Source organism: Anthonomus grandis, chromosome 9 (genome assembly GCF_022605725.1).
Source record: "Anthonomus grandis grandis chromosome 9, icAntGran1.3, whole genome shotgun sequence".
Lineage (NCBI taxonomy): Eukaryota > Metazoa > Arthropoda > Insecta > Coleoptera > Curculionidae > Anthonomus > Anthonomus grandis.
In genome coordinates this window covers 30,110,967-30,127,532 of record NC_065554.1, presented here as the reverse complement: position 1 = coordinate 30,127,532, position 16,566 = coordinate 30,110,967, and the positions used below count along the sequence as shown (strand labels likewise).

The 16,566-nt window shown below is 31.3% G+C and overlaps 1 protein-coding gene across 1 annotated transcript; it reads right to left on the bottom strand.

The window, feature by feature from the left end:
- Positions 1–3,308: 3,308 nt before the first annotated feature.
- LOC126740803 (uncharacterized) lies at positions 3,309–10,020 on the bottom strand. The gene is made up of 3 exons (XM_050446985.1): positions 9,834–10,020; positions 5,075–5,230; positions 3,309–4,039 (listed from the first exon to the last, which is right to left on the bottom strand). Exons 1-3 carry the CDS (start codon positions 9,886–9,888, stop codon positions 3,807–3,809), a joined length of 444 nt encoding a protein of 147 aa, XP_050302942.1. The 5' UTR covers positions 9,889–10,020; the 3' UTR covers positions 3,309–3,806.
- Between the last annotated feature and the right edge of the window lie 6,546 nt (positions 10,021–16,566).

Genomic DNA, 16,566 nt, shown 5'->3' with positions numbered 1-16,566 from the left:
GAGGATCCATCTATCGTCCATTTACATTTGTGCATTAAAAGAATTATCCTGTCTATATGTAGGTAATATATAATAATAATTATAGTTATAATAATATTATAATACTTATTGTCGTAATAGGTAAGGTTTGTCACCAACTTGTAAAAGGGTTTGAAAATATGCAAAAGGGCAAATAGGAATATTTTCAGTAATGCGAGCACGAGAATGAGTATTAAAAGTATACCCACTCATGTACTTTTAACAACAGTTAAAAAAATCTGCCTATAAAAAATAAAGTGTCAAGTTTAAGTAATATTATAATATTCTTTACTTACCATTTTCTCAATTTATTGATAAAACTTTTGCATCTAAACTCTCAAGGCTTTGAGCGTTACATCAGGTATCAGACAAAGAAATTGTGTTTCTAGAGGCCGGTTCTATAATTTAGAGTAAATTTATAACACTAATTTGGAAGGAAACAGTAAAATATCAAAAATAATACCTTTCCATGAAATTGGTACAGCTGATTTTAAAAGTCTCTTTCGCTTATTACTTACTGCAATATATATTTTGTCAAAATGTTTTTCGCAAACCACTTTGTTTTTTAATAAATTTTCATCCATAACATATGTTTCCACATTGCCTATATTTTCTATCCACTGGCTAAGCAACACTGGTTTTAAAATTGGAAATTTGAAAAAAACTGAGAACATTGTTTTTACATTTTCTTACATTATTGCACCCACGATACGCACACTGATTAATTTTGCCTAAAGGAGCCATTGTCTCACAAACTAAACACATTTACATATATCTATCTATTTGTGATTATGATATCCAAGAAAATTTTTTAACAACTACCAAATTGCAATACGGGAAACACGAACCCGTGCAAAAACTCTCCCACACGACTCAGGGATATCGGCCGATTACTAATGAGAAGCGACGGACGAAATTATTTTCGCGCATACTGGAGAGAATCGCCATCTATTTTTCACGCATATTTGCGGTCACGCTTTAGCCCATAAGGTTGCGTATCTTCCCAAATATTCAATCAACGCCCTTACTATTTTAGGTGACACTAGCTAGTCGTCAAATAAAGGAAGATAACATGTTTGACATATGTATATATTGAAATGTGACATTGTGTAAATTGATGTTGACTGAGATGATGCAAGGGAACGGAAGTTCCCCGGTGAGTATATTTATTATTGCCAAAAGTTGACAGAACAGTAAATATTGTTTTTTTTTATTATTTTTATGTGATGTTCGAGTTTATGTCTAACAATATGAGAATGATGACTGTTGAGTGAATTTGCATTGTAGAGACCCATTGGCTAAGAACAACTATGACAGGTAATAAACCACATTTTAAAGCGTATTTTACAAAAGATGTCTTAAAATTTGTAACCACATTTAAAATCGTTTTTGCACAAGGAATCGATCTATTCTCAAATGTCACTAAAAACAAATCTCTATATTGTACTGCCGAATTGCCTCCATAAAACCATTTAATTAGTTGAACTCTTTCGGAAGGGGTATAAACAGCCATAGTGAAAAAAACACGAAAATAACGCTCAAAAATTATTAATGCAACGTGCAGTAACACAGCAAAGTGAGGTCTGCTGACTCCCGATTCCAAAAATAAAAACGAAAAATTCCGCCGCTTGCAAGCTGCAACCAATCGATGTTGCCATTATTTTGGGTAATACGTAGCTCACGATAACACGATCTGTATACACAAAAGGTGTTATTCGCGTAAAACGATCTTCCATAATACCATACATTATACATAAAATTACGGTATTAAGAAACAATAATAAGAAGCAAACAGTTAAATAAATATACAGACAACTGAAGCCTACTAACCTACGTATTGAGAAGAGCAAAAAAAAAATTAAGTTATCATCTGTTGTAAAAACTTGGTGTATTGATTCTTAAAAGAATGAGCCAGTCACCAGGAAATAATTTGAATTGAGAAAATAAATTCTACTGCACGGTAGGCAAAACAGTTTTCAAATTTTGTTGTGCGATGAAATGGAAGATCAAAATGAGCCACATTTCTAAGGTTAAGGTTATGTAAAGTGCCCCTGTAGGATAAGATGGAGAGTTGTGTTTTACAATTTGATATACAAACATAGCAAAGTGGAGGTCAACACGAAAATTGTATTTTAAATGTTTATTATTGATATATATATAATGGAGTAATGTGGTCAAACTTACGACCTCCATAAGCAAAACGCATACACATATTTTAAGCCAATTGTATTTTAGCTGTAGTAAACCGAGTTAGAGTAGTCTAGCTGTGGCAGGATTAAGGATTCCACCAAGAGGTATTTAATATGGTCAGGAAGAACATATTTAAAATATTAAAAGCTCTTCTATTCAATTCAAAACATGCTGCCGAAGATTCATTGCAGCATCCATTACAAGGCCCAGATTTCTAGCATATTTAACAAACAGGGATAATTATTCCTTTTATATGAATGGTTATAAAATTGAACCTAATGAACTTAGTCCTGACCCAATGATCAGGTGTACACTTTTTTTGGCATTAAGCAACAAACCATGCCCAGAAGACCAGTCGGAGACATTGTCCAAAATTCACGTATAAACAGTCGGACCCGCCCTCTAAACCAAAAATAAGACACCCAGAGAAGAATTGAGACACGATTTTTTAAAATGTATCTAATAAACAAATGCAAACATATTTATTTATAGAAAAATACGTACAAAAATGTTTATTAAGTAGTAACCATTGACTCTTAAACTAAATATTGGGTCAAAACTTGAGCAAAGGACTCCAAACTAAAAAATGTTCTTACATAAAAAATAAGTCTGCCATTCTAGATGTTCCTGCAAGCGGATCTGGGGGGTGGTAGTTTTAAAACAATATCTTCCGTTGTCGCATTATTGATTTCCGGAACCACAGATGTAAATAGCTCCCTGCGGAGCTATTTACTGTGCCGGAACTACTGGATAAACAAATTTATTTCCCACAAAATTGATTATTGGGTAGCAACTCTTTTATAAAAGCCATGTAGACATGCCAATTCAACCACAACGAAATCGCCAGCAGTTATAATTTCTTCCGACGCTGTTTTAGATCCAACAAGGTGTGATAATGGCATATCTTCTATCTCACTTTCATATTCATTTTGAACAATATCTTCATTAGTCTTATTTCTAATCAAATCAGTCATGTTTTCGATATCGCTTTCGTCCTCGTATTGAACCTCCTCTTTTGAATGCTTTCTGAATGAACAAATTTTTGTCCTCTGGTTTAGCAGATGTCCTATAAACTACATTGTAAAATAATAGACAAAAAATATTTTACGTACATCCTAGATCTATTATATTTAAAATACATATTACACAAAAATACACTTTACAATAAATATAATATAAGAATTTGCGATATTATTACTATAGGCCAAACTACAAACTACTATTTTTTTTCACAATAATTATATTGTTGCAACATTTTCTTTGTTTATTAAAAAATTAATATTGTTGTCATATAAATATTCGCTTAGAAAGATTAATGTGTAAAATAAAAACTTAAAAACTAAGAAAAAAAATACAAATAATTCGTATAAAAAATATCTTTGGGGTATAACAATAGTCGCTTCAGGCACGACCAATAAACAAGTTTAAATATTATGTAAGAAAAATGTTAAAAGGCAATTATTGTATATAAAGTGACAAAATGTATATAAAAATAACACATTTTTATGACGTTTTTACAACTTATTACAGAATGGGGTAATTTTGTAAAACCGACTAAAATACCTAAAAACACAATTAAAAAAAAGACGGATGAAATTTTAAAATAAAAATGCAAAAGCGGCCAATAAAAGTCCGAGGAGGGTGAATCCGGTGATCTTGGGGGCCGAGTTGCACTTCTCCTTGTCGCAGGTTTCGCACGAGATGTCGCTCACCGCGTTCGGATCGGAACTACTTTGACCGGACACCCATCCGATGGTGGACGCGATTGCGTTACAACCGAATGCTGGGGCGCTTTGACAACCACGAGCGACGTATTCGTCACCCTGGTGATCTGTAAATGAGATTGAAAATTGTTATTTGAATTTTTATTTCGAGGGTAATTTTCGATTTATACAGCGTGTTTGGAAGGTGAGTAGCCAAACGGAAATGGTGAATAGGTGAGGTTACTGGCTATTTAAAACGCATAGTATTTTTTTGTTTTTCCTCAAATTTAAGTAGTAATATATTTTTTCTTTTTTTTATTAGATTTTCCCCGTTTTTTTACTTTAACCTTTATGAAGAACCAGCAAAAAATCACGATCTAAATGTCGAAAACTTGGCTGTGGAAAATTAACATTTGCAAAATGCACCTCCTGCAATATTTTTCTGCGTTGTAGCGTTAACAGAAATTGTTTTGAGTTATTTCATAATTAATTAGTTCGACAAAAATTAATAAGTTCCACTTTTATTTGTATCGATATAATCCCAATTTTTTTTTTCCAAAAATATAAAAAAGTAAAACAAAAAAAATTGAAAATTGTTTTATTAACATACTACCTACAAGGATAATGCAATGTGTTTTTGTAAATTTCATGTAATAGACTCTTGGGTCTGAAGAGGCTAAATAAAGATTATTATAATTATTATTATTATAATTTATCACCCTATAAATTTTTTATTTAATTTAAAAAAAACTGAGATTCAATTTATAATTTGCGCAATATCTCAAAAACCGTGCATTTTTAATTTAACATTCTTGCAGAGCCTCATATACTATCAATAAATATAAAGAAACCAAAACAATGAAATATCAAAATAGACCTATTTAATAAAAACCACACAAATAAAGTGATTCACTTAAACTTCCTCACATTTTATTATGTATGGTTCGGATCTTAGTCATCGCAAATTTTAACCCGACAGTTAATAAATATTTAACGTGTAACCATTATAATTATATGTAGCTCGGTGATATTTACGGAATTTTTCATTAACAAATATTTTAACGGCCAATTAAAATTCAGTGCAGCAACACGTTTAAGGTTGAACATTAAGAAACAATTAAATCCAATTAACCTGAATCTTGAAAATTAAACACAACACTTACTTTTAGCGGTGATTTTGTAGCATTTAGCTCCAGCACCAATGCTGTCCAAAATGCCTATACTGCCACACTCTTCTGTGTTATAGGTGAATGAAGTTAGCCCCCATTTGCAAGCGACACTGTCCTTGCTGTTACAGGAGTAACAGGTTAATGCAGACGCTAAAAAAAAAATTAAATTTTTTTTGGATCTTTTTTACTCATACAGTAAAATGACTTTAATTGACTTCAAGGTTATTGAAAATATTAATTTTGATGACAAAAATTGCTTCAAAACCTGCAGGGAAATAAAAGTGATCCGAGGAATTATTTGCCAACTCTTGATTTGGTCAAAAAATTAAGACAAAAATTAAACAGTTTTTATAAATTGTTCGATGTTTAAAGTATTAATAACAAAACTCCTAAAACATAATTAAAAAAAAACATAAAAGTATTCCAGGCAGTTAAAGCCTTTTTGATTATTGCAGGTAAATAATTAATCGGATCGATTTTATGTTTTTTTTAAATGGTCTCTATAAAACCCATACCCAGCAGTTTTCTTAATAAAATATCAATGCTGATGACATCAAAGGTCTTTTTTAAATCAACAGAGACTGTAATAACAAATAATTTCTTATCAAGTACTTCCAATATGTGGTTTATAAAATTTGTAATTGCCCCTAAGCTACTGCTATTCTTAACAAATCCTTGTTCTATTTGTCATTGTATTTTTAATTACATTCTCTATTATTTTGGAAAACACATTTATAACTGTGATTGGCCTGTAATTATTGACACAATTACTTTTTCCATTTTTATAAATTGGTGTTACTTTAGTTATTTTCAGTTCTTTAGGAAAAACACCTTTTATTATTTATAAGGGCTATCAAGTTTTTATAATATAATTTTTTAAGTTAACATCTCTTACAGTTACAGTGTTGTGCCCTTTGTCAATTTAGATATGGTTTCATTTATTAATTTTAAGTTTATTGTTTCATGACATACAATAACTTGAAACATATAATAGCTATGCGTAGCACGAATCTCGTTATTAATTTCTGATTTAATGTTCTTACCTACCCCTACAAAATTCTTATTAAATTGATTTACCATATCTTGAAAGTTAAATAATTCATGGTTATTTATTATTATTTTATCTATGTTGACCTCCGACTTTTTTCTTTAATTAAATTATTTACAAATTGCCACTGACCTCTAATTTAATGTTTTTTCAAAATTGAACAATATATTAAGAAAAATTGATTATTATACTTGAAGAATTGACAAAATGTTCACAACTCAAAAACTAAATTTAAAAAAAAATTGAAAATTCGTTTTGAAGTTTCCCAATTAAATTCATTGGGTACCTATTTCAGGGTTTTTCTAAAATTGTACAAAATATTAAGTAAAAATTAATTTTTTTACCTGATGAATTGATGAAATGTTCATAACTTAAAAATTAAATCTCAAAAAAATTTGAAAATTCGTTCTCAGATTTTCCAATTAAACTTATTGGACACCTATTTCAGGGTTTTCCCAAAATTGTACAAATGTTCATAACTCAAAAACTAAATCTCAAAAAAATTAGAAAATTCGTTTTCAGACTCTTTAATTAAATCCATTGGACACCTATTTCAGGATTTCCCAAAATTGTACAAAATATTGAGTAAATATTTATTTTTTTAAAAATTAATTTTTATACCTGACGATTTAACAAAATGTTCACAACTCAAAAACTAAGTTACAAAAAATTTTGAAAATTCGTTCTCAGACTCTCAAATTAATTTCATTAGACACCTATTTCAGGGTTTTCTCGAAATTGTACAAAATATTGAGTAAAAATTGATTTTCCAAAAAAATGATTTTTACTCTTGAAAAATACTTGACAAAATATCCATAACTCCAAAACCAAGTCTCTCTCATCATTTCCACTATTCCCCCATTAATCCAATTATTACTACTACGTGCTTTAATTAAGTATTTTAATTAGATTGGCATTGATTTTTACACCTAACTAACTATTAAATCTATAACATCCTTTAATGACAAAATATTATAGTTTTTAATACACTGCTCAAAAAAGTTGACTTCTTTTGGTACTTTACATGGAGAGATTACATCTTTCGGCAGCTAGAATCTATTTATTTACACTAGAAGATTTTGAATTCAATTATTTTTTGGAAATTTTCAATCAAATATTTGTTCAGACGGATGCACTGTATAATATAATACAGTCGAAACAATAAATGTTTATTTAACTATTATAGTAACTGTTCGAAGTTATTTCCATGACTTTCAATACATAATTGAGCACGCCTAATCCAAGAGTTGCAGACAGCAGCTGATCCAGGTTGTAGTCGAATTTCCTCGGCGGCAGCAAATATCCGATTTCTTTGTTCATTGTCAACTTCGGTTACATACACCAGAGATTTTAGGTGGCCCCAAAAATAAAAGTCAAGCGGATTAAGGTCGGGTGATCGAGGAGGCCATCCAGTTGGACCACCTCGGCCTATCCATCGTTCGGGGCACATTCGATCCAAATGCCGTCGCGCAAAATGTGGTTGAACACCATCGTGAAGAAACCACAAATTCTGCCTAATGTGAAGAGGGACTTCTTCAAGGAGTACCGGCAAATTTTATCGCAAGAATTATAAATTAAGAGCACCAGTTAGACGATTATCCAAAATGAAAGGGCCAATAAGTATTCCGTTTACAATTCCAGCCCACACATTTACTGAAAATCGTTGTTGAAAGTTTGTTCGCCGAATGGCATCTGCCCAAAAATGCGTGTTGCGAAAATTGTGAATATCATTGCGTGTGAAAATTGCTTCATCCGTAGCTAAAATGTTCTTGGTAAAGTTTGGGTTTAACTGCTGCTGATGTAACAACCACTCGCAAAAGTTTACTCGAGGCGCATGATCCCTTGGAAGTAAAGCTTGTACCCTTTGGACGTGAAATGGATACAGTAATTCATGCCTTAAAATTCGCCAAACTGTGACTGGTGATAATCCAAATTGCGTTGCAATGGTTCTAGTGTTATGTCAGGATGCTCTTCGATGATATCTAAAATCAAATTCTCCAGATTTAAAATGCGCCTAGGTCTAATGGCTCCACCATCTTGCCCTGGCCTCGGCCGCAAATTTCCAGTTTCTCTACCCCGCTGAACCACACGCAAAAAAGCTTCACGGGAATGATACCTATGAGGAAACCTTATTAACTGATAGCCAAAGTAGGTACTACTAAACATAATAAACATCATCCGGACTTGTTTACTTCTTAATTTGAAAACAAAATTCCACCTGATAAAGTTTGTGAAAAAAAAAAGAATTATCTCAGAAACTAAAAATATTTTACTTAAATTTTTTTTCACTATTAGTCATTAATTATCATTAGCAATAATTTCCCAAGTTTATGCGTATAAGTTAAGAAACACCCTGAAAAAACGAAATATGAACGATGTTGAAATATGATCGCTACAGGGAAATTAGACTATTAGATTTTTTCCGTCTTTTGGATTCTGATTGTTTCGAAACTTTTAGAAATAAATTTCCAGATGAAATATTCAATGAATTAAAATTGAAATACGGACAAAAGTTTGATTTTAAGAGTTTACTCATCATCAGAGTTCAAGGGCATGAATGCTTATGAAGTCATACGTTTTTGCCAGGAAAAAAAATGGCGAAGTGTTCCCTCAAATAATCAATTTAGCAAAATTAATCGTAACAATACCCGCTAGCTCGGCATCTGCAGAACGTTCATTCTCTGGATTAAAACGCATCCACACGTATTTACGTAATACTCAAGAACAAGAACGGCTCAATAATTTCCTTGGAGAAAGAACTCTTGCTAGATTTAAAACGTAAGTCGACTCTTTATGATGATGTTATCAATGCATTGTCGTATTGAACTAATTTATAAAAAATGATTGTTTCTGTTTCTCAGTTAGTCAGACATTTTTAAATAAATTTGTGTAAATAAAGACAATGTTCCACTTCGTCAAGAAAACGATTCTTTTCGAAGATTTTCTAATGGTACCTACATTTAAAAAAAATTATCCCACCTTATTGCCTAGTGCCCACCCTACTCTTAATGCCACTGCACACCACTGTACTTTAGCTTCCTATGTTAAATAATTTTCTTCTTCATAAAAGGTTAACAATTTATAGTATAATAGTAAGTTATCGTAGGTAGTATAGTTTTTGAGTGATCCGTTATACCTACGCGTTTCCTCTTTTATTTGACTTGCTATCTTAAAATTATTAAACGTAACTAAATTTTTATAATCTACTGTAACACCGGAATTTGCTTCTTATAAATATATATTAATTATTATTAAGTGTCTTTTAGGATATTTATGCAGCAAGTCTTCTAAAAGTGTCTAGGATATATTTTAAAAAATGAAAAAATATTGCAGGCATATAAATTAAATATATCCCCAATAAATGCAACAGATATACCTAACATATATTGTAGAAAATAAAAAGGTATTCTTGGCATAATTAGATATTCTGTTTATAATATGCATGCAATGTGTTTGTGCTGTAAATATGACTGTTGTGTTAAATATAAATTGACATAATTGCAACAATCATTTTGAATAACAAACAAATTATACATACATATTATAACTACTTAATAAGCACTAATTAACAATTATTTATATATCATATATTGTGTTCAAAGGCAAGCGGTGACTATATAATTCAATGGCATACTTTTCATGTAACCCCGGTGTTTAATGATGTCATTTATTAAGCAATTTAAATTGTATTATTTATAGCTTTACCTGTGGTGGCCATGATAGCCATAACAACGACGATCGAACAAGTGAATTTTGCCATTTTTTCCCCAAACACTTTTACTATTAAAGAGTGAAACTTTACACGAGCCAAAACGAGATTCGGACGAGCGACTGAAGTGAACGAAATTTTACTGAGAAGGGAGTCAAGGAGTCTCTCTCTCACTCTCGGGTTTTGAATCGATTTTTGTGTTAGCAGACGATGATGCACGATCTTTAAAATATATATCCGAGGCTTTAGCAGGTGGTGTTGTCGATAGAATTGTTAATTCTTTGTTCTACTTATAAAAAAAGTAAAGGAATTTTGAACAATCGGGTTTATGGGGTAACAAATTAATAGTTTTGTAGTAAAAAAGAATGATATGGAAAAGTAATCTATCCCTACGTTGTTGGCAAATGAAGAGATCAAACAATGTATGGCACCACAGTTCTACTGGTATTGATTAGGGCTTTTTTCGCTATCAGAAGATAATAATGAAAATATTCGTAAAAAATATTTTAATTATTAAAAGAGCTTTTCTTTCCTATATAATTTCATATAAGAACGTTTTTAAGAAGCGATATTAAAAACTGGTTCACAGATTTCGAATTTTATTTAAAAAAGAAGGACCTATTTGACATCATGAAGGATCCCAGCAGAATTTTTAATGGCAATGAAACAAACTTTTATTATGTGCCAAAACTGGGGACACGTCGGTGCTCTAAAAGGCTCCAAGAACGTTTACGAAGTAGATATGGGAGATGCGAAACAGAATGCTGGATGAAATCCGAAACGTTGTGTTTCCAGTAATAGTATTATTTGTTGATGGACACAAAACACATGTCACATAAGTACTTTATGCTCTAGGTTGGAGACAGTCCTAATAGTCCTATATCCCAACTCCACTCGAATTCTTCAACCCGCCGATGTTGCCAGTTTCAGACCCTTAAGTTTGACTATTCGTTTTATAAACCTTTGAATATTAAGCGAATTAGTAATCCACTAACTGAGTCTAGGTTGCTATTAAAAGCAGCGGTTCTGACATGAATGTCTTCAGTTAATTAATCAGTTAAATTAAAATTTAGAGAATTTAAAAGAATAATTTTTTTTTGGCATACTGACAGTACGCGGTAGCGTCATTGCTGGTGTACAAACAGGCTCTTCGCAACTTAGATTTCTCTTGGCCGGATAAAGACAGCATAACTCAATCCTAAAGTCCTCCCAGGTTCGCTGTAATGGCTTCCAAGTCGACAACCAGTCTCTTGCTTCTCCAGCCAACTCACTTGAACCTTTGGCAAGTAACTCATGATTAGACACTTTAAAGTTTCACCCAATTTTTCCAATTCGTTACACTACCTTACCGCAACGTCACTGTCATTTCCCGGATTAAACGTTGAAATGAATGTCCACTAACGTCGACACAGCACTTTTGTTTTCATCTCTAAGCGCTTTTAGAGAGTCGGTTAAAATGTTGGCGAATTTTTCCATAATTCTTGTATCCACAAGACGCGATTAAGTTTTTCTTTTATTTTACTGACTTAAAGCCGTCCACGAAAACAATATCGAACAATAAGTGGTACTTTTAGTAAGCCGATCCCACTTCTGATGTAAGAAAACACCGAGTTTTCATAAATCGTCATCATAAAGTGTCCCATAATGTCAAATAAATAAGGCTAATGGCTCGGGTGACGATTTAATGAAAAGGGCTCTATTGAGTTTCGAATCTAGCTCGTCTGGCACAGAATATATTCTCAGATATATGTCCTAATTCACCATGTATTAAATTTAATTACATGCAATAATAATATTTTACCAAATCTTTAAGGTTACTTTTAAAAGCTCGTTTTATTTGTAAACAATATTATTTTGATATTACTTTTAGTGCTATTACATGTTATAATCAAGATCAATTGTTGTTTTTTTAACAAACCGATATTATATTAATAATATCATAAAATTTTTAGTCATTAATATTTGAGGTGGGTAGTGGACAATGTGCCAATAACTGGGAAAGTGTGCCAACAATTAAGCTCTAAACTCTTTTTACTTTTTATTATTTTGCTATTATAATTTAAAAAAAAAATCTTTTTTTTTTCATTTGAGAACAAAGTAGAATCATCAAAGAACATAAACTAGTCACAAGCTAACTATAATATCAATTTTCTGAAAACTAGTGGATATGTGAAACCTAAGAAGTCCTTAAGGTGCCAATAACTGGGTGGTTTACTCTACCTTATATACATTTTCAAAAATTTATTTCATTTTTTGATTTTCTTTTAAAAAAAATTTACTTTTACTATTGATATATCTGCGTTACCATTTAAAGAAAAATTACGAAAGTCGGCAATAATGTGAGAGATTGCAAAAATCGCTTGTTTATTATAAAAATGTAATTTCCGTGAGTCATTTGCCGTTTTGCTTTCATTTATCTGAAGTGAATACGCATATTTTTAATGTCTCGAGTTACATTTGTACATTAAGATAAAGAAAACGTTGCAACCGGGCAAAAAATATGATTGTCAGCGCGAAAATAAGAGTATTATATGACCAGGAAACTTCGTCAACACTTTTGGCTAAAAAAAAAATATATATAAATTTAATTATATTTCCAGAATATATTCTTCACGATATACTTCACTCTTTTATAGTTAAAGCTCCAACCAAAACAAAATATCCCCTTGTTTCCCTACATTTCCCATTCCTCTTCCTGCCTTATCCAGGACGTTCGATAACATCCAGACTGGCTGGCTCCAACCTTTAGTAGGAGCCGTTTTACTGGTTTTTATGAGGTCATATCATACTTATATAATTGTATTTGGGATCGCAGTTAACATGCCATTTATCCATTAAAATTAAGGACATTTACAGAGCAATTTGGGCTATTTTTTTTTTGTGGGTAAATATCCGATTAGGTCGATGATATGTAATTATGTAAGTAGGTGGGCACGTAGAATATAAAAATAGAAATATAATAGGTAACACTGTATTAATTGAATGAATGTAAATAAATAAATTTAAAAGTCATAAAATTAATTAAAAAAAATAAATAAAAATTTCAGGTATTTAAACTGTTTATTGATTAGTCGTTTAATCAGCTTTACATTACCAGGTAAAAACAATTTAACAACAAGCAAATTAAAAATAAAGAATATTTAGTCACATTTTTTGTCATTCTATATGTTTCATTGTTCTTAGAGCTGCCTTTCAAAAGTTTCTCTATTTCTAAAAAAGAAAAAAAATATCAATATTGGTTAATTATATTAAATTTTAACGAAAATATAATGGTGTATGGGAATTTAAATTAAACGAAAGTATATTTTAATAAATCTGTATTCAACACGTTTCTGCTTAAGACTAAAATTACAAACTCACACCAAAAGCCTTTTTGCTTCATTTTAAAAATGTCAAATAAATCAAATATGTATAATAATGTAAATATATGCCAGGAATATTGCTTCTGTATATACGATATATGGCATATTCGTGAGATATTCCAGGCATATTGCAATATATTTCGTCAAACGAGATATATGTCATATTCCAGGGATATTGGGTAACGTTTGGGGAGATGTAATGATTATTGACGATTTGTAGAAACAAGGAAAATTAATTGTAAATTTCAAAAAATATAAATAATATTTTTTCAGGAGATCATGGATTTCAGCAAGTCTGTAGACTTAGATGTAAACCAAAGTGCTGTATCCAGAACCTTAATTTACTTAAAGAGGAATAACTGGCAAACCTGTCCTAATATTCAAGATTTATTTGAAGTTGCTATCAATGAGTGAGAAAATAGTACCAAGCCTAGTTGTTATAAACGCTATTGATTAATTATATGTGTAAAATGATGCATATGTGATAAGAAAAGGAGCATATTCAATAAATGTGCAAGCTATTTGTAAAGTGAAAGAAATGTTTACCAGTATGATTTATTCAGTAATAGTTTTCTAGTTTTGTGTTTTATAGTCCAGCATGTTATTTTATGTGTAATTAACTGTATTATTTTAATACTAAATTGTTTAGTTTGTAAGTAGTTTTGTACCCAACATTTCTACGTTTCATAAATGATCTATTTAATTATGAATGTGTGGTAAAGGTAATGTATGATTCAGCAGTGTATAATATAAATTCAAACATTCTTGGTTTTTATATATTGCCGTTACTATGCAAAATAAAGATCAGCGAATAAATAGTTATTTATTTCTATTACACAATGCACCCTCTTTTTCATTCTTGATTTTTGGTGTCATTCTTTTATCAAACAAAATGTCATAATCCTCATTAGCTCCTATAAGAATTTTTTTTAACATTATTACATATTTTACTGAAAACTGGTACAAATCAACTAAATCCTTGGAAATACCCAGAAGAATGCTCTGAATCGTGACTTTTTTTAGTCTATTCACACTCTTGTCAAATCAGACTCTCCGGAAAGAAAAAAACTACCTTCATCTTATACTGACTTATATATTGATTCAACAGGCAACAAATCCTATATAATATATATAATAAAAGAGTTTACAGCTTATAATAAGATTGATTTAATTAATAGTCGATATTTCATTATTATTTCCTACATGTCTAAGTAACATCCTGAATTACCAATTACTCTACATAATAAATAAAGTATAGAAACGCTTATAATACTAAAAAGCAGAAAAGTAGGTTATTTACATACATACATACATATATCCTAGCCTAGCAGCACCAAAACTTAACAAACGAAACTTTGTGCCTTGTAACCAGATCTAAACGTTCACTTTTAACAAAAAAAAAAAACAAAAAAAAAACGTATACAACAATTGTCAATAATATCAAATAACTTGAGCTTTAATGAATCACTCAGTTGCTAAATTGAATTTTCTATATATGCTGGTTACGCCACTAATTTCAATTGATTACTTTTATAGTTTAAAGCAAAATAAGAGCATATGTTATATATGCCATTATATAATATACTTTCGGCGCTAACTTTAGATATAAGTAATTAAATATTGTGTCTTAATTGTGAATTGTTGCACCAAAAAAATGTGTATATAAGTTAACTTAACAAGTTTAAGGTATTTGAGAAGTCTCAAAGACACTTTTTTACTCTTATAAGTAAAAAAGGGAGAATCTACCTTTAAACTATGAGAGGTTTTATAAATTACTAAAAGTTGTAAGTCATGGACGGTGCTTTGTGTCAAGTACTAAAGAGTACATCTAATTACAATGCAAAAAACTCCTTTCCCCATGTCGTCTCCTCGGAGTTATACTGTTGTATGTCGCATTTTTGTCATTTCTTGGATATTAGGGCTACAAAGTTGTATGTCGGTTAAGGTTAAGCTTTCTGTAGAATAACAATGTTGTATCTCACAAGTGTTGAGGTATGCAAGCAAAATTACAAAGTTGTAAGCAAGAAATAATACGCTTGTACGGTTGCATAGTGGTATGTGGTACTTACACTATCTTACCCCTAATAATATTTAATACTTCTCGATGACAAAATTGTATGTGACACATACAACTTTGTTATAGCAAAGACATTGAATACTCAATGTAAACATGCTCATACAATTATGTTACTTATTAATATGAGAAAATTCGTCTCAACATGGTGCTATTATGAGTGATGAAATATAAGTTATAATTAGTGTTTTTTTATAAAAAGTGTTTATTCAACTATAAGTGTGTTAAAAAAGGTTTTGCGAGCCCTGGATTACTAAAACGCAAAAGTGAGGTTAGTTTTGTAACTGCGTTTCTTCATTTTGATCAGTTCCTGTTTACAGATTACAGTTCTTATAACAAAATGGACACTGCAAGTGAAAGAAAAATTGTACGCGATATCGTTGATGAATTGTTAGATAGCAATATCATAAGGGAAAGTGAATCTCCATTTGCAAGCTTTATTTCGCTGGTACAGAAAAAGGAAGGTTCTTATAGGATGTGCATTGATTATAGAGAGCTCAACTCGCATACTATTAAAATCCGTTATCCATTGCCCCTGATTAATGACCAGCTTGACAGACTGAAAAAAGGCAGCATTTTTACTTCACTGGATGTCTTCAGGATTTGACCAGATACCGATCGACGAAGATTCTGTGGAAAAAACCGCCTTCGTAACGCCGGACGGACACTATGAGTTCCTGCGGATGCCATTATTCGGCTTGGCAAATGCCCCAGCGGTTTTTCAAAAATCAATTAATAAAACTCCGGGAAAACTAAAAGACAATGTCGCACTTGTATACATAGACGACGTTCTTATACCGTCAGACACAATTGAAGCAGCATTTACTTCACTAGCGCTAGTTTTAGAGGATCTACAGAATGCAGGGTTTTCTCTTAATTTAAAGAAATGCCACTTCTTTCAAAATAAGTTAGAACATTTGGGACGAGAAATATCCGCTGATGGTATCAGACCCGGAAATAGGAAAGTGCAAGCACTGGTCGATTCACCAATTCCAAACCTCTGCTAAGCAAGTTTTGACAATTCATGGGACTTGCGGGATATTTCCGCAAATTTATTCCTGAATTTGCAAGTCGTACTGCTTGCATTACAAATTTAACGCGTGCTAATCAACCTTGTTTGTGGCAGAAGGAACAGGAAATCGCTAGAAATTATGTCATTGAACATTTAACATCTAGACCCTTGCTCTCCGTTTTTGATGAAACCCTACTAACTGAACTTCATACCGACGCAAGCGCCATTGGATATGGTGCTATGTTATTGCAGATTAAAAATGGAAATCGCTGTGTTATGAC